The 23,990-nt window shown below is 49.4% G+C and overlaps 1 protein-coding gene across 1 annotated transcript in view; it reads right to left on the bottom strand.

The window, feature by feature from the left end:
- Positions 1 to 23,990, bottom strand: part of KCNQ1 (potassium voltage-gated channel subfamily Q member 1) — a 378,985-nt gene that overhangs the window by 67,746 nt on the left and 287,249 nt on the right. Inside the window, exons 15-17 of the mRNA XM_006141164.1 lie at positions 21,810 to 21,904; positions 20,761 to 20,807; positions 19,796 to 19,857 (exon numbers count right to left, since the gene is read on the bottom strand). Coding sequence (XP_006141226.1) covers positions 19,796 to 19,857; positions 20,761 to 20,807; positions 21,810 to 21,904 — 204 coding nt within the window. The remainder of the gene's footprint in view (positions 1 to 19,795; positions 19,858 to 20,760; positions 20,808 to 21,809; positions 21,905 to 23,990) is intronic.

Below are 23,990 nucleotides of genomic sequence, written 5' to 3'. Positions count from 1 at the left end.
AGAGATTTTCACTGTAGGGCGCGTGTGCTCGCCAGACAGACAGAGAGAGACATAGAGACAGAAAGCAAGAAATCCCCCCCCAGGGGGGATGGCCACGCCGCAATCCCTTCTCCTCCATTCTCCTCTTGGGATCTTGGGCACGCACGCACACATGCCCGGCGTGAGTTTTAAGCCACCAGGTCCGGGACGCGAACCGTGGTCGACTGCGTGGGAGTCCAGCGACATAGTCATTACGCTAACTGCTGGTCCCCCCTCATGTGATCTTAATGTGGGAACTTCCCGGTTATTGGACATGGACTCTCTCAGCAAAAGGGAATGTCATAGGGTCTTACACCAAGATCGCAGGTATTTGCTGGGGGGAGCTGGGGAGGGAGCTACATCGCTCTCATAGGCTGAATTCCATTTTCACCTGGGAGGCCCCTGGCCATCTGTGTGCGTCTGACTCAAAGGTAACATGGTCACCCAGTTATCAGCTATGGGGGTAGCAGGACCTCCTCCTCTTCTTAGAAGCCCCTGCCTCCAGGCTGGGTGCTGGTGGTCTGATGGAGTGCCCACCCTGCTGGATAGAGCGTGGCTGTGTGGGCCGTAGGCTGTCCACCTCGCTGTCCACACAGATGTCCCTTTATGTGAGAGACCTGACCTGAGGCTCCTGGCTGGCAGGGAATAGGGGGACTGCTGTGCACGATGAACCTGTGTCTACGGTGGGGCTTAGTTGTGGGCAGGGGGCAGGGGCAGGGATGGGAGGGGGATGGACACTGCCCCTACAAGTTTTGCCACAGTCCTACAGCACCTCTGCAGCTTATTCTCAACATTCTAGAGCGACACTGCTACAAACATGGTGGGATCATGATCACCCTCGTCCCCAAAGTCCCCCCTCTCCTCTAAATAAAGCTTCAGATCCTTCAATGGCCCACAGGGTGGCCAGCCAGCCCTCTGCCTATCTACTCCCACCTCTCCCCTCTTCAATCCCTGGCCCTGGCCACACCGCCTTCCTGCCACTGGTCAACATGCCAGACACGGTTCCTTCTCGGGGCCTTTGCACTTGCTGTGCCTTCCACCTGGAACACTCCTCCAGCAGAATCCCTTGTGCCTGCTCCCCTGGCCCCCAGGGATCTTTCCTGGCAGGGCGGCACACCCTCTAATCTCATTGTGAAAGGCTCAGATCTGTTTAGGGTTCCTTCTGAGCAAAAGCGAGATACAGACCCTGCCCCTCATGCTAACCTGGTGTCTCTTGCCTTCCTAAGAGCAGCAGCTACATGACAAGGCCCTTGCACTGGGCATCTTCTGGGTACCGGACCTGTGCGCACGCTTCATACATGGCTTGCCTGGCTCACACACGGGCTGCCACTTCTCAGGGAAGATCTGGAGGTCGGAGGGGCCCGGAGTTTGAGCAGGGCCCCAGAGGAGGAGCTTGCTCTTCATTCTGCAGCCTCTTCCAAACTTGGGGAGGGTTCAGGTCTACCGTGCTCTGGGTCAGCAGAGCCGTCTCTTCAGGCCACCGGGCGGAAGGCAGAGGAGGGGTGGAGGAGGGGAGCTCGGACCCAGGCATGAATGGACGCGCGGCCGAGGGCGGGAAGCAGCGGCTGAGGAACGGGTGGGGAGGCAGCTTGCTGCCAACCCAAACAGCCCAGCGCGCCTCAGCCCCGTGTTCAATCCACAAAAATTTCCATCTGCCTCTGGAGCCCTCGGAACCCGGGCAACGAAAGGCTGTGCGCTCGCAAAATAAACAGCAGCTCGGAGCAGCGGGCCCCATGGTTTGCGTCCCAGTTTAAAACGGCAACGTCAGCCATTTTGTGGACGGTGCCGTCCAGAGTGAGGCAAAAGCCCCACACCTGTGGGTTGTGGAGGTCCCAGCACAGCTTGCAGACCGCCTGCTGCTTATGTCTGCCTGCGGGTTCGGGGCTGGGACCTGCTGGCATCCACCTGCCACCGAAGCTGGCAGGCACAGGCTGCACTCCTACCTCGGGCCTAGAACCCCAGCCTCCTCAGGTCCCCAGGGCCCACTGTGGCTGCTGCCCAGTCCTGAGCCCCGAATGCTCCCTGGCATCCACATCCTGTCTCTGACATTGAGTGTGGAGGGCAGGACTGGAAAGTGCCCACATCTGCTCCCTGCTGCCACCCCTAGACCCTCTCTGTGTGTCCACTGGTCATTCTGCCTGTATGACTGAAGTTTCCAAAGCTGGCATGGCTGAGGCCAGGCCTGGCTGCCCCTTTCCAGGCCGCTCTCCTCCTTGGGTGGGTGGAGTGGTCCAGGCTCTGGGCTGGGACATCTATTTTTGGTGGTGACCAACCCACTGCTTAATATGCAGAACAGACCAGGAGCAGGCTGCACCCTGACCCGCAGGGTGACAAGTTTAAAAGGGGTCCATTTTGACGGAAATACATGTTTTTCTGAGGTTGGTCAAAGTGGCTAGGCAAGGTTGGCTGCACAAGACAAGGCTCCACGCCACCCCTCATGCTGCAGCCCTGCAGAGGGCCTGCCCTGCTGACTCCCGCCATTGATGCGTTGCTCGCAGACCAGCAGACAGCGCTTGCCCCAGCGCCTGAACACGCATGCCTCTGTCTGCTGCCTGCTCTCTGTCCCCGACTCTTTCCAAAGCAGTTGCATCCATAGAAATTGTCATGGACTTGAACTAAATTTAAAAAATAGTACATTTCCTCTCTGACCAATATTTGAGGTCTATAAATAGTCACTCAGGAGAAACTTAAGGTGGGTGAAGATTGTACCTTAGACAGAGTGAGAAATACTCCAAGGAAGGGAGAGGATAATGGGAGGGGAAAAATGATTCCTGGGGGGCTGCTGAGGACATGAGAAGCAGGAGGTCACTGTGAAGACGGGGAAACTGAGGCTCAGATTCAGGCCTAGGACCACACGGCAGGGTTGGGCAGAGCTTGAGCTTCCAGACCAGCCCCTGACCATCCGTCCCCTTCCACCACTGGCTGGCCCATCCTCACGTTGAAGCTCTCTAAGCTCTACCTCCAGTCACCTAGGCCTCTTGCCTCTCGAACTTGCCTGTGTCACAGGGCCTTTGCACATGAGCTTCTTCTGGCCTGGTCACAATTAGCTCAGGAATCTTCCAACACTGCTAGGCGCAAGGGTGCTAACATCATTCCCTTTACTGACAGGTGAGGAGACCGAGGCACTGAAAGCCCATGTGATTGGCCCAGGCTCGTAGCCATTGAGGGTGGGGGGCAGGACTTGAACCCCAGCCACTGGCTGTAAGGGTGCAAAGAGAAGGCCTGGGTTTGTCCTATGTGAAGTAGGAAGGGGGACAAGAAGACCCCTTGGGTTCATGTGCATGCCTGGGCGTGCACATGTGGACACAGCATGGGCAGGGGCATGTCTGGTCAAGTCACTGTGTAGAGTGATGGTGGTGATGATCCATTCAATGGGGTTCAGTGGGCCTGTGGGGGTCTGATGGCAACTGGGTGGATAAAATGAGACTGTACCTGCAGGGCAGAGCCCGACCTTCGCTGCCTCAGTAGGAGATGGGCTGGGCCAGGGCACCACAGACAGGACTGCACACACAAAATGGAGCTCTGTCCTCTATGGTGGAACCAAAGATGATGCCAACTTCCAGCGCCAGGAGGTGGGGACGTTGTAGACAACCCCAGCAGGGAAGGAGAAGAGCAACACCTCAGGCAGATTCCTCCTCTGAGCCTGTGCTCGCCCAACTGCCCCATCCCACTCCGTGACCTGAGGGTCAAAGGGGATATGGCAGTTCTGCCTGGACTGGGGCCTGTAGTTGGCAAAGTGTCAGGGGCTCTGCCAGCACTGAGCAGCCCACATGGATTATAGGTGAGGATCCTGGGAGAAAGCAGGAGGCATGGGAGGCCCCGAGGCCTGCAGCCGCACCCTGACCCATTTCTGACATCTGTACCCCAGAGCTTCTCCATCCCTTGCTGGGTAAGAAATGACCCCGTGGGGCCAGCCCTGACTCTGTAGGGCTCTGAACAGAAAGCCCTTTCCCAGTCTCATTTGCAACTTGGCTCAGCTAAGGCCTCAGTGCCCCAAGACAGCAGAAGGCAGGCAGGAGAAACTGTGTACCTCTAGTCAGCCGCACTCCATCGACACCACTCGGCCTGGGTCTAGTTAAGTCCCTCCATGTCATGCATGTGTGTGTGTGCGTGACATGGGGGCTAAGCCCTAAGGGTATGTGCAGTACACTCATCTCTTCAGCCAGAAGCAGAATGGTGGGATCCGAGAACACACTGGCTTGGCCAGATCCTGGCTCTGACCCATGGAGACAGGACTGCAGGGAGACATGGAGGCCCCCAAGGTCTGTAAGATAGGATGGTGATTAGGGTGCCTACCTGCCCCCAAAGGGGAGGAGAAAGCCAATGCCTTAATACGCACAGAGCTGGTCCTGGAAGGATCCATCATCTGTTTCCTCCTCTTGTGCGGGCTTGGAGCCTCTCATGCATGGGGCTGGCCAGGCCAGATTAGGGGGCTCCGAAGGACACATTCTTCTAAACTCATGGGGCAAAGCCAGATTTACCCTCTTCACCTTGCAAGGAGGAGGGAACAGAGCCCCAAGTCTCCCAGTGGGAGAGTATCCCCGGGTGTCCTGGCACCTCCCTATGGGCCTCCTTCTTCCAGAGTCTTCTCAGTCAGTGTTCCCCTCTCCAGGAGCTGGGGACCCACTGCTGGAGTGGAGAGGCACAGGCATCACCCTCACTGCTTTTCACTGAACCTCCTTGAGAATTGGGGCTCTTGCCCCAAGACCCTGCCTTTAGTATTCAAGTAGGCCAGTACTCATATTCTCCCTGGAAGCCAAGAGTTTGATGTCACTAAGGGGGAGGCTGGCCAATGGGGGGATCCGCTCCCACTGGCCAGGCAGGGAGTGGACTGGGGACACTGTGAGGTCAAGCTTTCACATCCTAGAGGCTGTGCCCTGATGGGCCTGAACTGTGGGGATGAGCATGGATAGGGGGGTTTGGCAGTGATATAAACACTGTGCTGACCCAGGTCTTACCCAGGGCTTCCTGAAAACATGGCTGCTGCTGATCTCTGGATTCTTGCTGTGCTGGGTATGGCCTCTCTCCTGGACTTCAGAACCAAGCACAGCATTGAGCCACTTGGGTGATAGATTGTTCTCAGGGCCCTGGGGGATCAAGGGCTCAGCCACCAGTTGTGCTGTCTGTGAGGCTGGCAGGGGAGGGTCACCTAGTAGTCAGGTGAAAAGCTTTGGTTACAGGTGTGGCCTATAGTCTGGGACAAGGGACAGAAATACTATGTCTGGTGGACAGATGGACGTCTCCATCACATGGATGTCTCCAAAGGCTCCTATTCTTTCCTGTAGGGTTATAGAAATGGCTGGCTGGGGCTTCATTTTCCAAACTCTTATTGTGGGTAAGGTCATGTGACTTATTCTCACCAATAGGACGTAGCAAACAAGCCTGAGTCTCTTTCCTAAGGGAGGGGAGTGCAGTTAGGAGCTGGTGCCTTCTTTAGGCCTGAGAGGTGTACTGGACCGAAAGGATCCCACCAACCCTGAGAGGAAGGGTGCTCCTGTGGAGTCAGGATGGGCATGGGGACAGGCAGCCCTTCTGGGTGGAGAGCAGGCCCAGTGAAGGCAGACACCAGGGCACTAAGCAGGCGGCTGGATGAGAAATGGCAGACACGTGTTTGTGAGGCACCTTCACTGGACACAAACCTTCACCTGAACTTGCTCTCCTGGGGGGAAACAAACACTTGGAAATGTGCTCGCCACCTGTGATGTGTGTCTTGATCTTGTGTCTCAGACTCTTTCTTTTGGTTGCATGGTTTCACTCAAATGGGGTCACCTTTCTTGGCAAGACAGCTTTTGTACTTAGCAAGACATCAAAGACATCCTTCCTGAACAAGACCCTCCCTTGCCATCAGCACGAGGGCCACCTACTGTCCCTCAGGTGGGTAGTATCTTAGTTATTCGACTCCATTCTCGCTGATGCGCATGCAACTTCAAGCTTCTTGCTGTCACAATCTAGAGTGTGACAAACGTCCTTGTATGCGAAGCTCTGACCCTCTGCTTTTCTTCCCAGGAGTGGGGACGTTGGGTCAAAGGGCACGTGTATTTTTAATGTTCACCGACATTGCTAGATTCCTTTCCAGGCACTCCGTTACCATAGTAATCCCCATCGTGCCAGTAAGATAGAAGCATGCCTGTGTCTGCACAGCCATGCCAGCACGGGGTGTTGTCATTTCCTTCTGTGCTGACTTCAGTGAACCTTCCCCGGCAGCTGGTGGGTGAACACCATGCCACAGAGGGCTGCTGGCCAAAGCCAGGCTGCTTTCTGAAAGACCTCCTAAGCCAGACTCTAGGCGAGGCCTTTTGTGGGGGGGGTGGCTTGGACTTGAGGACAGTGCATGGGCCTCTGCCTTAGCCAGGCGAGCTGTGGTGGCTGCAGAATGCAGGGCATGGCTTCCTGGGGCCCTAGGGTGGGCCAGGCCTGAAAGACTCTGCCCTGAGGCTCCCTGCAGGAGGGGTCTCACATTCCCCCCCAGGGGCCCAGCAAGTCTCCTCAGCCTTGCTGGGCACAGGGACTCCCTGGTGGACACGCCCACCCTGCCTGGGGTGGTGGTGGTGGTGCTCAGCGTCAAACGACGCTTTCATTATAGGTTTATCTTTGAAACCCTAGACAAAACAGGGCTTGTGTGGTTCGACTGAAGGGCCAGCACCTCAGGACTCCGCCATCCACTAAGACGGCTCCTCAGGAAAGAAAAAATACACTAACCTTAAAATAACCAGTTCCCAGAATAGCAAACTAATGACGGCTTCTAAAGGGAGCTCTTTGATCAGTCAGAGCCCCACGCCTTCGCCTATTTACGGCTGTGTCACTCGAGAGCTGCAGCAGAGAGTGAAGTGTGTGTGTTGGGGGGAGTGACAGAGGAAAGTGGGGGGAGAAAGATGGCTGCTGGAGGGGGGATGTTAGTGCTCTTGGTCCCTGTTTCAGGCTGCCCAACTTTCTGATGCAACCAGCCTGTTCCAGTGGTGAGGTGCTCAATGGCATCTACGGCAACTGGGGCTGCAAGTCAGCCTGGAATTTCAGTCTACGTTCAGCAAAGGCGGCTTCCTCACAGCTTCTAGGAAGAAACCCAAAGGCAGAGAAGGAAAGACATGGCCATCAAGAAACAGAATTCCAGGTAGATGAGACTCAAGGAACTTAGAGAAGCATGGGTCATAGGTACTCTGGGCTCAAGAAATGGGAATTTAGGGAAGATTCTGTGGAGAGGATGCTCAGGAGGGTCTCTAAGGATGTGTCCCTGTCAGAGCAGAAAGGGGCAAAGGGGGGGGGGCTGCATAAGATGCCTCTCTCCCTCCAATTAGGTCACCCACCCACCTGCACACCCCACTCTTTCTATTGGCCTACACCAAGCACCTCTCTGTGTCTGACCTGGGTCAGGTGTTGGGACCTGACTCCCTAGCCATGAGGACATGACAGTCTATAGCTGGACTGTCCAACAGTTTAGTCGCCAACCCCATGGGCTACAAAATGCTCACAATGTGGCTACTGAGACTGAGAAAGTACATTTTAATTTGCTTTAGTTTTAATACATTTAAATTTAAACATAGGTCCTCAATTCAGTTGTTATTAGAAAATGTTATGGTTCGGATAATAGCATGTCCCCCAAATGTTCCTATTTTGGAGTTTGGTCTTAGTGGGTGGTGATTGGATGTCTCCCAGTAGTTCACATGTTGGAACTTGGTTGCATTGTAAAGATGTTAAGTGAAGACTTAATTACCTTCATGATGTTCCAGAGTGGGACCTTTGGGTGCGATAATGTCATCAGGAAGGGACCCCAATGACTGAGTTCTGGCATGTATACAGGAGAGGAAGAAATAGGCAGACCCACATGAATGTAGTCCGTGCTCTGCTCTGATCAAGGTTCTGCCTCGTACCACTTTGCGATGACTTCTGATGTTTCAACCGCCACAATTATGAGTCAACAAACCTTTATTTCTTTATAAATCACCCAGTCTCAGGTATTTCTATTAGCAACACAGTAACAGATGGAGACAGAAAGCTTTTGAGTATGTTTGGAATGACTTAGGCACAAGAATCTCCTTTTTCAATTGTAAATTTGCAAAATATCTAAAAACGGAATCAAGTTGTTCACATGAAAACTCAACACCCAAGTTGAGATGTGCTCTAAGTGTAAAAGATAGGTTGACTTTTGAAGACTCAGTATGAAAAAAACCTATTACAACAGTGTTTGTATCAGTTATATATTGAAAAGATAATATTTTAGATCCATTGAATTAAATAAAATGTGTAATTCCAATTGATTTTACCTATTTCTTTTCATTTGAAAAAAGTGGCTATTAGTACATTTAAAATTATATCCATGGTTAGCATCGATGAGCTGACCACAAAGTCGGGGAGGTTAGAGGCTGAAGACTCAGTGAAAGTGGAACCCAAAGAGGTAGGAGGTGCCCTGAGGCATTTGATGGACACTGTGACCTTGAGCTTTGATTTTCACAATCTTGCTGTGATGGATGGTGCCATGGCAATGCTCAGACCTGCCCCAGTAGAAAGTCTCATAGTAGAGAGAACTTATAAAGCTGGAACCCTCAATGGGATCTACCTTCAGTGTGAGAGTCATTCATAACTAACCCATTCCCTGAAAAGACTGTAAATTTTTTATTGCTAAGAGGCAGGACACAATTTTTTCCCCCGAGAAGTCATACTCATAAGCTGGTCCATGCCCAGTTCAGAAGCTCAAATTCATACAAATTGGGTGGAAAACTCTGAACCTAGAATTTGAAGTCCAGAGTGGTAGCACACCCACATGTGTGGCAATGGAAGAGATAAACATGGGTCCTCTCTGAACACTCACTTTTTTTTTTTTAATTGACACAGGGCACACACATTTGAGAGAGAGAGAGAGACAGAGAGACAGAGAGATAAAGAATATATGAATTCCCCCAATGGGGTTTGTCATGTTGCAATCCTTTTTCCTCCATTTCTCTATCCTATCATGATTTTGGGCATACATGCACGTGTACCTAGGATGTTTTACAAGCCATTGGAGCTAGGATTCAACTACAATCAATAGTGTGGGATTTAGTTTCCTTAAATGCTATGCTAAGGGGTGGGCTCACATCCAGCGTTATAGTGGACCTCAAAAATATTCACAGATGAAATTTAAGATATATGAGCTTGCAGTTAAGAAACAAAAACATATACACAAAAGAAATGAAACACCCCAAATGACCTCCAGTAGGAAAAATAAAACTAGACAGGAATGCAGACTCAAAAGGACTTTAGATACTGAAATTAAAAGAAACTAAATTAAAATAGCTATTTTAATACATTTCAAGGAATTTGTAAATAGTGTGAATATGCAAGTGTATATATCAGGTATAAATGAGAAGTAAACAGAATTTCTATGAACAAAATATAATAATTGAGATAAAAATTTGTAGGAAGGGATTAATAGCAGATTAAACATAGCTGAAGAAACAATTAGTGAATTAGAAGATAGATCAAAATATTATCCAGAATGCAGTACAGAGAGACTAAGTCATAAAAAAAAAAAAAAAAAAAAGAAGCAAAGAAGGGAAGTGAGATAGTTTATCACATGTCTAAAGAAAATTCCAGGGGACCAGCAGGTGGCGTGGTGGTTAAGGTGCTGGACACTCCCACATGGCTGACCATGGTTCAAGTCCTGGACCTGGTAGCTTGCTTTCTCACTTTCTCTCTCTTTCTCTCTTTGTCTCTCTCTCTCTCTGGTCAAAGAGAAATAAAATGAACGAATAATAAATGAATAAATTAAATAAATGAATGAATAAATTTAAAAAAAAAGAGAAAATTCCAGGAGATAATGCAGCTGAAGCAAAATCTTAAGAGATATTTGCTAAGAAAAATACAGGACTGATGTAAGATACCAAACCATAGATTAAGGTAACCTAAACAGAACAAACAAAAGAAATGTATTAAAGATATCCTAATGAGAAAGCAAAACACTAGAGTCAAAGAAAAGATCTTACTGGAAGCCAAAAATGATAGATTGCTTTCCAGGAAACAACCAGTTCATCTTCATCTCATTCTCAACAATAACAATGGAACCAAAGGACAGCTCAATAATAATTTCAATGTATTGGGACCAGCAGTTGGCATAATGGCTATGTCACTGGACTCCCATGTAGTCGGCCGCAGTTTGAGTCCCAGACCCAGTGGCTTAAACTCATGCTTGGCGTGTGTGCGTGCGTGCCCAAGATCCCGAGAGGAGAATGGAGGAGAAGGGATTGTGGCGTGGCCATCCCTCCTGTGGGGTGATTTCTCGCTTTGTGTCTCTGTCTCTCTGTTTCTGGTGAGCTCACACACCCTATAGCAAGAAAATCTCAAAAAAAAAAAAATTTCAATGTACTAAGAGAAAATAATTTAGGTAACCTAGGGTCCAGGATTTTATAACTGGTTGGAATATATTTACAAATGACCATAAGATGATCATTTTTAAATAAATAAAATCTGAGAGATTTTTATTTTCACTGAAGAAATATGAATGAATATTTAAACCCAATAAAAAGTGATCCCAGATATAAAATCAGATGAAAAACGACAAGTGACCAAGAAGCAAGTAGGTAAGTACATTCATACAAATATTGATTGTATAAAACACTACGTAGTAGGTTACAAAGTAAACGTAATTTAACTAAAAATATGTATAAAAAAGAAAGCATATGAATTAGGAAGAGAATGATTGCAGTTAAAGGGCTCTGAGGTTCTTATTTTATTATGTATACAGGTAAAACTAGCATGTATATCCATTAAAAATGTCCTCGATGAGAACTGAGATAAAATGTATACTTTTAAAATGAGTAGAGAGCAAAAAGGAATGAGATCCAAAAAGAGGTTAAGAAAGAGAAAAATAAACATTAAAAAGTTCAGAACAAGTGGAAAGCACAAAATACATGGCTAGAAATCAATCTAAATATATTAGAAATTACATGAAGTGTGAGTGTATTAAATGATTTTTAAAAACAGTTGCATAGCATCTACAAAAGACACACCTAGAATATATGGTTAGAGGATTAAAAAGCAAAAGCATTTAAAAATCTGACATCAAAGTCAGAAAAGAAATCACAAGAAAATTGCAGATCTATATCCTGTGTGATTATAGACACAAACACTCTTAACACCATATTAGCAAGCAGAATTCAGCAAAATACAAAAAGGATCATATACTAGGACTCAATGGGATTCATACAGGGTGTTGTCTAACATTCAAGTATCAGTGAATGCACTGTATCACATCAATAGAATAAATGATTACAAACCAGACATGACCTCAATAAAAGCAGAATGAAATTCCAATATCCATTCATGACAAGCGATCTCAACACAATAGGAACACAAAAGGAACTATCCTGAATTGGATTTAAAAAAATGTACGGAAAACCTATAGCTCACACTATACTTAATGGGAAAGGGCTACGTGTTCATCCCCGTGAGATCTGCTCTAGGTACTTCTAATCAAAATTTTACCAGAAGTTTGAGCCAGCACAATTAGGAAAATTAACAAAAGGAAGGAAGGAAGGAAGAAATTATAGCCATCCAGGTGGGAAGGGAAGAAGTAAAACTATCTTTCTTGGCACATGAAATGATCCTATTATTTAAAAAATTACAAGGAATCAATAACAACAACAAAACTACTAATACTAATAACAGCAAGGTCACAGTTTACAAGACTGATATAAAAATTACCTGTATTTTACTATACTAGTAATTAAATTAAGAAAACAACTACGTTAACAATAACATGATAAACTATTTAGGAGTAAATAGAACTGACATAGTGCAAAATTTATATCCCCCAAATTACAAAACATCACTGAAAAAAGTTAAAGTAAATAGTATCAAAGAAGTTAAAATATATCAGATAAATGGAGGCATAAATCACTAATTACAAGACTCAATTTTGTTAAGATGTCAGCTTTCTCCAAAGGATCTATAGAGTCAACACAATGCTTATTAAAATCTTAGCAGTTTTTTTCCCCCCATAGATACAGATCATATGCACTCACTGGAGAGAGACATAGAGAGACAGAGAGAGGGAAAATGAGAAATCACCCCCAGGGGGATGGGGCATGTGGCCATGCAATAATCACTTCTCCTCCATTCTCCTCTCAAGATTTTGGGCATGCACACACACGGACTTTTAAGCTCCCAGGTCTGGGACTTGAACCATAGTCAGCCATGTGGAAGTCCAGGACCTTAACCAGCATGCCACCTGCTAGCCCCAGCAGATTTTTTTTTTCGTGGTCAAATCAGCAAGTTGATACTAAACAATTTTTTTTTTTTTGAGAGGTTTTTGCTATAGGGCGTGTGTACTCGCCAGAAAGAGAGAGATAGAGGGACAGAAAGTGAGAAATCACCCCCTAGGGGGGATGGCCACATTGCAATCCCTTCTTCTCCATTCTCCTCTTGGGATCTTGGGCATGCATGCACACGTGCCCAGTGCAAGTTTAAGCCAATGAGTCCGGGACTCAAATGGTGGTTCAACTACATGGGAGTCCAACGACATAGCCATTATGCCAACTGCTGGTCCTGATCCTAAAATTTATATTAATATTCATAGGACACTGAATGGACAAAAACAATTTGAAAAAACAACAAACTTAGAATACTTACACTAACTGATTTTTAAACTTATTGTAATGCTTTCAAACTTATTGCAATAATTGAGACAGTACAGTGTTGGTTTGAGGAAAAGCATAAAGTCCAATGGAACAGAATTGAGAATTCATAAATAAATCAATTTTTAAAAAAGAATTATTAATTTTATTTAATTAATTATTATTTAAAATTTGCTATGAAGCACACATGCTCATCGGAGAGAGATAGAGAGAGAGAGAGAGAATGAGAGACAGCAAGCTGCCAGGTCTGGGACTTGAACAGCAGTTGGCCATATGGGAGTCTAGTTCCCTAACCACCACACCATCTTCTGACCCCAAACCTGTATATTGATGGGCTAATTCTATATAATTTCTAGAAGAAATGGAAGAAAATGTTCATGACTTTAGATTAGGCAAAGATGTCTTAGGACATCAAAAGCACAAGCCACCCAAGAAAAGACAAACTGAACTTCATTAAAATGTAAAACTTTCGTAATTTAAAAGACATGATTGAGAAAGTAAAAAGATAGCCACAGAATGAGAGAAAATATTTACAAGTCATATGTGTGATAAAGGACTTGCATCCAGAACTTAAAACTCTTGTAATTCAATGATAGAACAGACTACTCAATTAGAAAATGGGCAAAAGAATTGAGTAAAACTTCACCAAAGAAGACTATGAATGGCTAATAAGCACATGAAAAGTTGCTCAACATCATTAGTCATTAGGGAAATGCAAATCAAAACCACAATGAGATACCATTACATACTAAAAAGGCTAAAATAACAAAGACCAACCATAACACACATTTGCAAGGCTGCAGAGAAAGTGAAGTCCCTATCTATTACTGGTAGGAAAGCAAAATGATACAAACCCTTTGGGGGGGGGACAAAAAAACAAAAACCACTTTGTAGCAATTTTGAAGTTTTTAAGAAAGTTAAACAGCAATTTACCCTATAGCTTCTTAGAAATGATGGATCAAATAGATAAAAACATTCCAATGAATATATATATAGATTGGAGCACAACAGTTAAATTAACAAGTGTGTTTCAGTGTACATAAATATAACAATGGATCCAACAAGCTCAGCATATACTTTGTTTTTAAGCACAGAAGGTACATTCCAACATCGACATGTTTTGCTATAAATCATATTTGAAAACATTCCAAGGACTGCTATCATACCAGCCACTTTCCCTGACAATAGAGCTATATTATTAGAAAGCTCCACCACAGTTATAACAATAACACAAATAACAATGCCAAATAACTCCTAGGATAAACAAGAGGTCAGAATGGAATTTAGAAAAATACATGAATGAATACAAATTAAATGCTACATATTACAAATACAAACTAAATGATTACATATTAAAACATGAAAAATATGGTTTAGGTGATATTTAGAGGGGAAAAAATATAGCCTTAAATGCATACCTTAAAATTTAGGAAGTAATTTATTAATAATTATCCATTTTATGAAGTTAGAGAAAGAACATTAAAGCAAAATAAGTAGAAGAAAGACAATAAAGAAAATGAAACAAACCCTACATAGAACCAACAAAGTCAAAAGTTTGTTAAAAATATAAATAAAATTGGCAGTCAGTAGGCTTGACTATTACAGGGAAAAATTGAAGGCACAAATACACAATATTGAGAATAAAGAAGGGGACCAAATGTTGATGCTGCAGACATTAAAATAGTAATGAATGCCCAAAAAATTGAAAACTAAGATAAAATGTATAAATTCTTTTTTTTTTGGAGAGGTTTTTTTCACTATAGGGTGTGTGCGCTTGCCAGACAGACAGAGAGAGACATAGAGACAGGAAGCGAGAAATCACCCCCCAGGGGGGATGGTCACACCGCAATCCCTTCTCCTCAATTCTCCTCTCGGGATCTTGGGCACGCATGCACACACGCCTGGCGTGAGTTTTAAGCCACCGGGTCCGGGACGCAAACCACGGTTGACTACGTGGGAGTCCAGTGACATAGCCATTACACTTAACTGCTGGTTCCCAATGTATAAATTCTTAACATACATATATAACTTATCAAAACTGACACAAGAAGAACTAGAAAACCCAAACAGTCCATAACCACTAGTGTCTCAGAATCAGTAATTAAGAATCTTCCCACACATAAATACACACACACACACACACACACACATAAAACCAGGTCTAGATTGCTTTATCTTTAATTTCTACCAGGAATTCAATAGAAAAAAAATTTGAATCTTATACAAAATATTCCAGTGTACAGAAACAGAGAAAACACTTAATATTCTGACTTTTCGTAAATTTGATACCAAAACTTGATGAGGACAGTGCAAAAAGGAAAATGATGTTATGTATGTAATGCACACATAAATATTGACACAAAATTCTAAACAAAGTATTAGCAAGTAGATTTCAGCACTGTTTAAGAAATAATATACAATGTGAAGGGTTGGTGGGTGGGGGGAAAGGCTGGAGACCACATAGATGGCTGAAAAAATAATCCTAGCAAGAGATGATAAAGGCTGAACTCAGCAGGAGGTGGGACTGGAGAGCAAGAATGAATGGCATCAAGGCAGGTCTGGGGCAGTTCGGGCATTTGCCCAGGATGGCAATGCCTGAGGAGAGGGGTCCAGTTAACAGGCCTGGTGGATGGGGCCTAGGGTAGCAGCGTCTGGGTGCCAACACCCAGTTCTGGGTAGACAAGAACGCAGCACAGAAGGAAGGTAGAAGTGGGGGAAATACAGCTGTGAGAGTCCTGTGCTTGGGGGCGTCCTTATCCAGAAGAAAGGAGCATCAGGTGGTGGGGGTCTTTTCCATCCAGTGCCCTTTGAACTGGGGCATGGAAACCCAGGACTCTCCTGTGTCCGCTCTGAGCTATGAACATTTCCGGCAAAAACAGAGAAGAAAGCAACTCTCCCAGACCACTGTGCTCCTCATATCAGCAAAAGCAGTGTGAGCTTAGCTTGCAAAATAAACAGGGCCCAACGTAAACACTGTGGCAGGTCCCAGGGACCAGGCTAAGCATGCACGCTGGGGGAGGAAGGCTGGGACAGGCTCCTTCATCAGCACTTCAGAGAGCCAAAGGGCCCCTGAGCAGTCCTCACCCGGATTGCCAGCCCTTCATGGGACTCTAGGGAAGCTTAGCAGGGCAGGAAGCTGGGGGCTGGGCAGCAGTGGACAGGCTGGGCAGGGGGCAGGGCAGGCGCCGCTGTTCTCAGGACTCCTGTTGCAAGAACCAGAGAGGCACCCTGTCTTCCTCTCAGTTGGGTCCTCTGATCACTGAGGCCCATAACTCTGCTGTTTGTCCCTCGCCAAGCCACTGCCTTCGTGTTTGTACCTGGCCTCTTTTCAATTAGGCCCTGTATGTTTCTGAACCCCCTGACTTTCCATTCCTTTCTACCTTGTCTTCCCCTCCTGTCTGTGTCCTCCCAGGACGGGCTCTTCACCTGTGTGACCTCAGGTGACTACTCAACCTGTCCGAGCCTCAGTTTTCCCACAGTTAAAAAAAGATTTGTTTGGGCAAATAAAGAGTCCTCTCCAGAATAAAGAGGACAATGATATGAAATGAAAACTGGAAGAGCACAAGGCAGCATTTGAGATTTTTTGAACAGAAACAAGCAAATAGGAGCTCAGACTCTCACTTGGCAATGCAGGGAGGCCAGCCCAGAGCAGATCCAAGGTGAGAGAGGTCCCTATGTCTGCGGGTGATGTCCGTGGAGTATGGGATGGGAATGGGATTTCTGCTTTCAACAGCATTGAAGACGATGCCTGATTGGCCAGGCCAGGCACAGAGGGAGGAAATGCCTTGAGAACAGAGGGCTTTCTGAAGGGTGGTGGGGGGCTCTGAGTCGGAGCAAAGACATTCTGCTGCCAAGCCAGTTTCATTGAGGCCACAAGACTTTGAGGAGAACGGGGTCCATGGGGCCCCTTTCCCTAGTGCGGTTCCTTAGCCCAGATATGAGAAAGGGGCTCCCCATCAGGGAAACTGAGGCACCTCTGAACAAGCTTAGCTGGCTTCTCCTGGTGAATCCCTGCGAGTGGACACTCCAGGCCTCCCAACTTTTAGAATGCGTTCCTTCCAAGAGTGGGGGCCAGCTGCTCTGCTTCCCAGAGACTCCATCCCTCTCAGGCCCCTTTTCCTGTGGCGTAGCGAGTGGCCTGGGATAGAACTCTTTCCACAGCCAAGGGGCTGGGCTGAGCTAAGCAAGCAGCTGGGGGTTAGAGCCCTGCCTCCCTTCCGGCCCTGCCGCCAGACCGGTGGTGGGTGGGGGAGGTCTAGGGGCTCAGCTGGTGTTGGCGGGGCTGGCTGGCACTGGCACTGTGGGGGCCTGCTGGGCCTCCGAGGGCCGGGAGGCTGCTGGATTTCCTGTCCCCTACTTCCCGAAGTCAGCAGGATTGCGCTTGGGTTGTTTATGGTCCCGATGGCCGCATTGATAACTGCGATAACGTGGGGCCCAGGCCGTGCCACTATGCCCCCTGGGCCCTGGGAGGCCTTTTCCCAGGGTCTGTCCCTGAGGTGGCAGGGGAGGGGCCGGGCAGGCTGCCACTGGCTGAGCTGATGCCCGGGTCAGCACGTCTCCATCAACCTCTTGATGGATAGCTCAGTTCCTGGTGGGACTCTAGGAAGGCTGAGATTCAGTGTGGCCTATGGGTGTTACTCACTCTCTCAGGGACCCTAGGCAGGAACCTTAACCAGTTTCCCGGTTACAGACACTAAGCAAAGTGCTGTGCGTGCAGAATCTCCCAGAACCCTTACAACCCTGGCTCAGAGCCTGGCGGGCCCCAGCTTTGTTCCTAAACCTTGCCCCCAGGGACCAGGGACTCTGGAAGACACTTTCCTTTGTTGTTCAGAGCTGATGAAATAGGGACACATAATCCCGTACCCTCCAGGCCAGAGCTGGCCCCACCATAGCCCACCACACTGACCTTGGTTAACCAAGGGCTAAGCACCCAGTCTCAGACTCCAGCACGCTTCCAGATGGCTGTTACTTCAGCCTGGGAGCGGGATGTTGCTCTTTGGGCCACCCGCTGTCACCCCCAAAGGACACTAGGCTCTTGGTCTGAGTTGAAGGAGGTAGCCTGTGCTGTAGAGCAGTGGGCAGAGCCATAAGAAAGGCCTGGACAGAAGGATGGGATAGAACTGGACCTGGGCAGGGGATCAGGGGAGCTCACTGGGAAATGACCACAGTGGGTGTTGTTCACAGGGCTGCTGGCAGGTGCCTACCTGTGCTATACAGGAAAGCCTCCATACCTCCTTCAAAGGCTGCTTTGGGCAGGGATGCTCAAAGGGCTGGGTGAAGAGGTTGAGTTGAGACCTAGGTGTGAGTCCTTGGCCCTGCCATAGCTTCCTCTAACGTCTGCAAACACCTGATGGTGCCCTTAACACGGGGTACCCGATTCTGCTGTACTGGGTGTGCCAGGAGTCACTGGGCCCTCGTGCAAATAAGAGGGCAAGGCGAGGAACTGCTTCAGTTGCCAGACGGCAGAGTCCAGGGCTCTAGAGTGCTTACGCCCAACAGGGCTTATGAACTGGCCTCTCCTGGGTCCCTGTTCCCTTCCTGCCATCTTCCCAGGCACCATCTCCTGCTGGGCTGTCTGCCCAGCAAAGGGCATGGCACTAGCCCTGCTCATGCCTGTGCTAACAGGGATGGTCAGGCCTCTAGCTGGGCTCAGAGTGCTGGAGTCACACAGCTCCAGAGGCCTAGGCCTGACGTGAGCGTCCTAGCAGGCATTTGGACATCAGCTTCCCTCTCTCCGCATACTTACTGGTCTTGGGGTTCCATAGGGGCAGACTGTGCCAGGTGGAGAGGGGGGTGATACTTCCTGATGGGGCAGGGTGGAGTGGGGATTCATGGGCAGGGCTGTACCCTACCCCCCCTGCCCAGCTGCAGCTGAGATGGAAGAGTGCCAAAGCCAGGCGTTGCCGGGGAAACAGGGCAGCAGACATACTCCCTGCCCAACCGAAATTCCTCTATTTTTAGTCTCTCAGCTACTTTCAGATAAAGTCCATGTAGACGGACGAGCTGTTCGGCAAGATAACAGCCCGCTTCAAACCACAGAGACTTCAAAGGGCCGTGATGGGCTTGGTGGCAGGCCTGAGAAAAGCCCTCCCACTGCCCAGAACCTCCTGCAACTCCAGACTACCCTGTGAAGAGGCTCTGGGCTAAGAGGCCAGGCGATGGCCATGGCGCCAGGCAGGCAATGGAGCCATCCTGGTGGCCCAGTCTGTACAGGTCAAGGGGCCTGGAGCAGAGGGAGCTCAGACCAGGGCAGGAGGAGGAGCCATAGGCCCTGCATCAATCTAGACAGTACACCCCCCAACACACACACATGCACAGTGGAGCATCATGGAGACAGTGGAGACTAAAGGTGGCTTGGCCTGGTGGGGCCAGGACCGTCTATGCATTCCCTCCTGAGCTGACTCTTCCCATGGTATACGTAGGTGCACACAAGCAGAGCAGGCACCTCCTTCCACAGCCTGCACCAGTGGGGCTCTGAGTCTTCCTGAGCCCTTAGCCTCACCAGAGTGAAGGCCCAGTCAGCTGGCCCAAGGGAAGGCTGGTTCCCACCACCCCTCCACTCGGGGTGCAGAGAGGTGATGGGAAAGAGCGTGGTCCTCGCAAGGCCATGGTTAGTGCCTGACATTGAAGACCTGCTCCCTGCTGATTGGGCCAGGGAAGTAACCACTAATCAGAGGAAGGCTGGAGATTTCCCCTGGGAGCCACGCACAGCCGTGAACTCTACTGCCTGCCCTCCCACCAGGTGATGGGAGTACTCAGGGACTCTAGGGAGGGGCTGGTGGGCATGTGGTGCCCCTTGACAGTAAAGAGACCACCTATCAGAAGGCTTTAAACCAGCCTGACCTGACTGTCTTCCACCGGGTACAGCGTGCTGGAGGTGGACCTGATTCCCATTTCAGGGAGGTGCTGTAAGGGTTACAGTGAACATGGGAGGGAGGGAAGGTGGGAAGGAAGAAGGCCTGAGGGCACCTAAGCCCATCCAAATCTCATGGGCATGCTCATGCCGGAGCTGGGAGAAATGAGATGCCTTTTCCCCAACCCTCCCCCTCTACCTGCCTTTCCCCACCATCAGAGCAGGTGGTCAGGTCTGTGCTGGCCTCAGGGACAGTGACCATGGAGAGCAGCACCATGCGGACCCACAGAGCTGCTGTGTGCTGCACGCGCAAGCCTACCTTGTCCTCCACCCGGTTCAGGCGGGCGCCGATGGTATTGCTGCCGCGGTCCTTGCTCTTTTCTGTAGGGGAAGGACCCAGATCAGTGAGCTATGTTGGTGTGGGCAGGGGAAGGAGGCAAGTGATCCTGAGGGCTTGGGGAGCAGGGTGTTAAGGGGTGGGGTAGTTCAGTCAGAATGCCTGTATCTATGAGGACATTTAAAAAGTACCCCTATGGTGAGGACATCAGGGGGTGATGTGGTGGATGGGCCACGGTGAATTTGGGTCCTGTTCCTGCACCACCCTTCCTAGCCAGCAACCTCTGAAAGCCTGTTAGACGGGGAGCTGCCTGAGTTGGTGTGTATAGCCTGCTATAAAATCCCACTGCGCAGGGTGGCACTGGCCTCACCCCAGGCCCAGGGAATGCCTGCCATGCTGGCTGCCCTGCTGGACCTACCAGCCCAGGTTGTAACTGTGGCTCCTGTTTGAGCTTGGGGCTGGGGCAACCCCAAGGCACAGGCCTGGCCTTGCTCTTCCCTGCTGAGATGCACAGCTCCGTGTCCAGAGGATGTGAGGAGTTGGCCACAGAGCAAGACTGGCTCCCATGTTACTGCTTCCTCCAACCTGAATCTGGGGGCCCTCTGCCTGTGGCCCCTTCCATTACCAGGATCTCCTTGGCTTCTGAATAGCTGCTCTTGGGCCATGTTTCCACACAGAGCCTGATTTCAATGTTCCAGGAGCTTGCCATTTCAAGGGACCCAGGTGAGTTCTGGTACAACCTAAAAGTTCCTTGGTGATGTGTGATCAAAGCCACTTTGTTCAGGGTGAGGTCTACCCATCCTTCTCCCTCTGGCTTTTATCTCATGTCAGGTAATTTGGAGGACCCAGAGGCTTATTCTGATGGTGAGGAGTGGCAGGTAGGGTGGATGGTTGGGAGAATCTAGCATGGGCAGCTTTGTCCAGGGTGTTTCGACGCAGAAACTCACCTGAGACAGAGACGAACAGGGAGGGCTTCCCGATGGACTGGTCCAGCCTGGGAGGAAGGAGATGAAGACCAGCTCATGCTCGGTCTGAGCACTGCATGGACACACAGCTGTCAGTGTGGCAGACAGGCTGATGTGCCCAGCAAGATCACACACCACGCACCCACTCTGGGGACTCCCATGACAGCCATCCCAGTTCAGGACCTACCAAGTGCTTTCCAAACCCATAGAGACACATGCTTCTGGGTCTCTATGTGTTCGGCAGGGAGTCCAGAGATGACAGGCAGTAGTTGGACTACCCCTGGAAATTTCCTTCCGGATTTGGGGAGTGGCTTAGTGATGGGGGTGGCAGCCTGAGCCCTGGCCTTGCCTGTGACTGGGATAGGCGTGTTCTCTCAGCTGTGCCCTGTAACATATGGAGCTAATTTCCCAGGCTAGCCCACCTGGAGATTGAGCTAGTCTGAGCCTGCAGGTCCCCAAGGATGTCACTGATTCCATGGGAACAAGTTCTCCAGAATCCAAGCTGGAAGCCCGGAATGTGTTGGTTTCCAGACTGTGTTATCAGGGTCCTCAGCACAAGGCCCAGGCGGAGGGAGACCTGTGGGTGGGGTCTTGTACCAGGTAGTCTCACCTCCTGGACCCGGGCCAGGTCCCTTGCTCAGAGGTGGTGTAGGAGGCAAGTGTGCTGGGTTCTGGAGTGTCCTGGGGCTGTGGGGGGTGAGGAACTGGTGCTGTTGCCCAGCAGGGAGGGACACAGGTGTGTTTTTCTCCCCTTTACATGCCTGCCCCTGGCCTCCTGCACCTTCACCATATCCTCTCAGATCCCACAGGGGCAGAAAAGGCAGAGATGCCTAGCAGGGTGGCTGTGACAGTGACTATCACCCAGCTGTTTGCCTCTGTTGGGGAGAGGGGGAGGGGAAGAGCAAAGGTGGTTGAGGTCTCAGCCCTTCCCTCTCTCTGTCTAGCCTAGCCGGAGCAGGCAGTGCTCATGGCTATGCCGTCCACCCTCAGGGGCCTGGCATGCCCTCCCGAGGCTCCCCGCCAGCGCCCACCTCCTCTGCAGCTCTTTGATGCGCACCATGAGGTTGAGGTGGCCCTGAGAGTACTGCTCAATGACGTCCCGCACGTCGTAAGGCTTCCGTGCTTGCTGTAGGCCAGAAAGACATGTGTTACTTCCCCACATGTCCCATCAGTCCAGGTCTAAATGCAGCTAGTGACAGCACCTACTCATGGGTCTTGCAAGGACTTAAGGACTTGTTTATATGGCAGTCCTTACCCGAGACAGGCCTCACCTACAGAGTGCATAGTGGCTGGGCTTATCCCCACTGGCTTGGTCCCTGGGGTGCTGGGTGACCCTGAGTTGCCTACCTTTGAGGCCTCAGCTTCCTGTCCACTCACCAAAGGCACCAGCCAGCTCCCTAACACACTGGAGGCAGCAGCTCTTCATTCTCAGGGTGGGAAAGGGATCTGCCGTGCACCTTCGCAGGCAGTTCCCAGTTCCAGGCAGAGGAGACCTCAGCTTCAGCACTTGTTCTAGGTGACAAGCATCTGCCAGGAGCCTCCCGACAGGGGGTCTGGGGCCACATGGGGCAGGCAAGTGACCCCAGGGCACCCAGGCTTGGCGCCAGCTCTGAGCCCTTAAATGGAGCTCAGGTGACATCACCAGAAACCACAACAGAGAAAATGAAGCTTCTCATGATGTCAGCAAAACCTCAAGCTGCATTTATGGCTTTGTTCCCAGGGGCCCATGAACTGAGGGTCTCACCCAAGTAGGGGCAGCCAGGCTAAGGAAAGGTTAGACAGCCCAGGGTCTGTAGATGCTGGCAGACCTAAGCTGCATGGATAGCAGATCACTTCTGCCTGAGGGGCTGCAGAGAAACCAGGCAGGGCGAGGTTTGGGGTGGTCCTCATTAGCACTCAAGAGCCTGCACTATGTATGACCTAGAGTTTTACTTCTTTTGCTGGGTAGTTCCAAGGGCCTGAAGATATGCCAACCCTTTAGAGAAGGCAACTGAGGGACGTGAGAAGAGAGGAATGAAGGAAGTTTAGGTGTCAAAGGCCAGGCTTGAGTTTGGGGACATTCTTCTGCCCATGGGAGGCCTACCTTTCTTTGGGATCCCACTTCAGAGACCAGGGATACTCTAATCTAGGGTGTGTCTACTTCCCAGAGAAATGGGGAGCCCCTTAGGGCATAGGCTTGCCTCAGATTTCTGGGACCCCCATCTCCAACTTTAGTCATACTTCTGGATGCCTAGGGTTTCTACTGCCAACACTGAAGGCTTGTTAGAGTTTTTTTCAGCACCCCCTCCCCCCCAATATTATTAGACTCCAGAAATCCTAAGGCAGAGCAGAGGCGTCCTGACTACCATGACTGGGTTCCAGAAGTCCAGTGGTTCCTACCCCCTACATGACACCAGCAGGCAGGGTCCTCACTGGCAACACCCAGCTCCTCTCTGGATCCAGAAAATGAACTCCTGAGATTGGGAGGGATGGGATAGAGCCTGAATTGTCATGGCTTAAATGTGCCCCCAAAAGTACATATATTGGAATATGGCCACATTGTGAAGATATTAAGAGGAGACTTAATCCGACAATGGGATTAAGAGCTGGAGTCTTTGAGAGGTTCCTGTGGTTGAATCCTGGTGGGTTTACAAGGAGAGGGAATGAGACAGACACCTGCTCTGTTCCGCTCTGCTCAGCTCAGTGTCTTGCCACGTGATGCCCTACACTGCTTCAGGACCTCCCCCCCCAACAAATAGCCTCATCAGATGCAGCCCCTTAACCTTGGAACTCCAAAACTGTGAGCTCCATAAACCTCTAATTGTTGTAAATTATCCAGACTCAGGAATTTCCATTATTAACACAACAGACTAAAACAGTCCTATTGTAAAAAACTGCTTCTCAGGAACCACCTAGGGATAGTGTCCTCATGTCTTAAGTTTCTCCCTTCTGTAAGATGGGATGCTGAGTCGTTCCTCCTTTTTTATGATGGGAGGCTGGGCCCTTTCCTCCCTTTTATATGATGGGATACTGAGTCCTGTCCCTCCTTCCGATGTGATGGGATGCTGAGCCTTACTCCTCTTTTCTTTTTTTTTTTTTTGGAGAGATTTTCACTGTAGGGCATGTGCGCTCGCCAGACAGACAGAGAGAGACATAGAGACAGAAAGCGAGATGGTCACGCCGCAATCCCTTCTCCTCCATTCTCCTCTCGGGATCTTGGGCACGCACGCACA

The sequence above is a fragment of the Tupaia chinensis genome, unplaced genomic scaffold, assembly GCF_000334495.1.
Source record: "Tupaia chinensis unplaced genomic scaffold, TupChi_1.0 Scaffold000047_1, whole genome shotgun sequence".
Classification (NCBI taxonomy): domain Eukaryota; kingdom Metazoa; phylum Chordata; class Mammalia; order Scandentia; family Tupaiidae; genus Tupaia; species Tupaia belangeri.
Note: the sequence above shows the minus strand (reverse complement) of the source record. Positions and strands in the feature narration are given on the sequence as shown.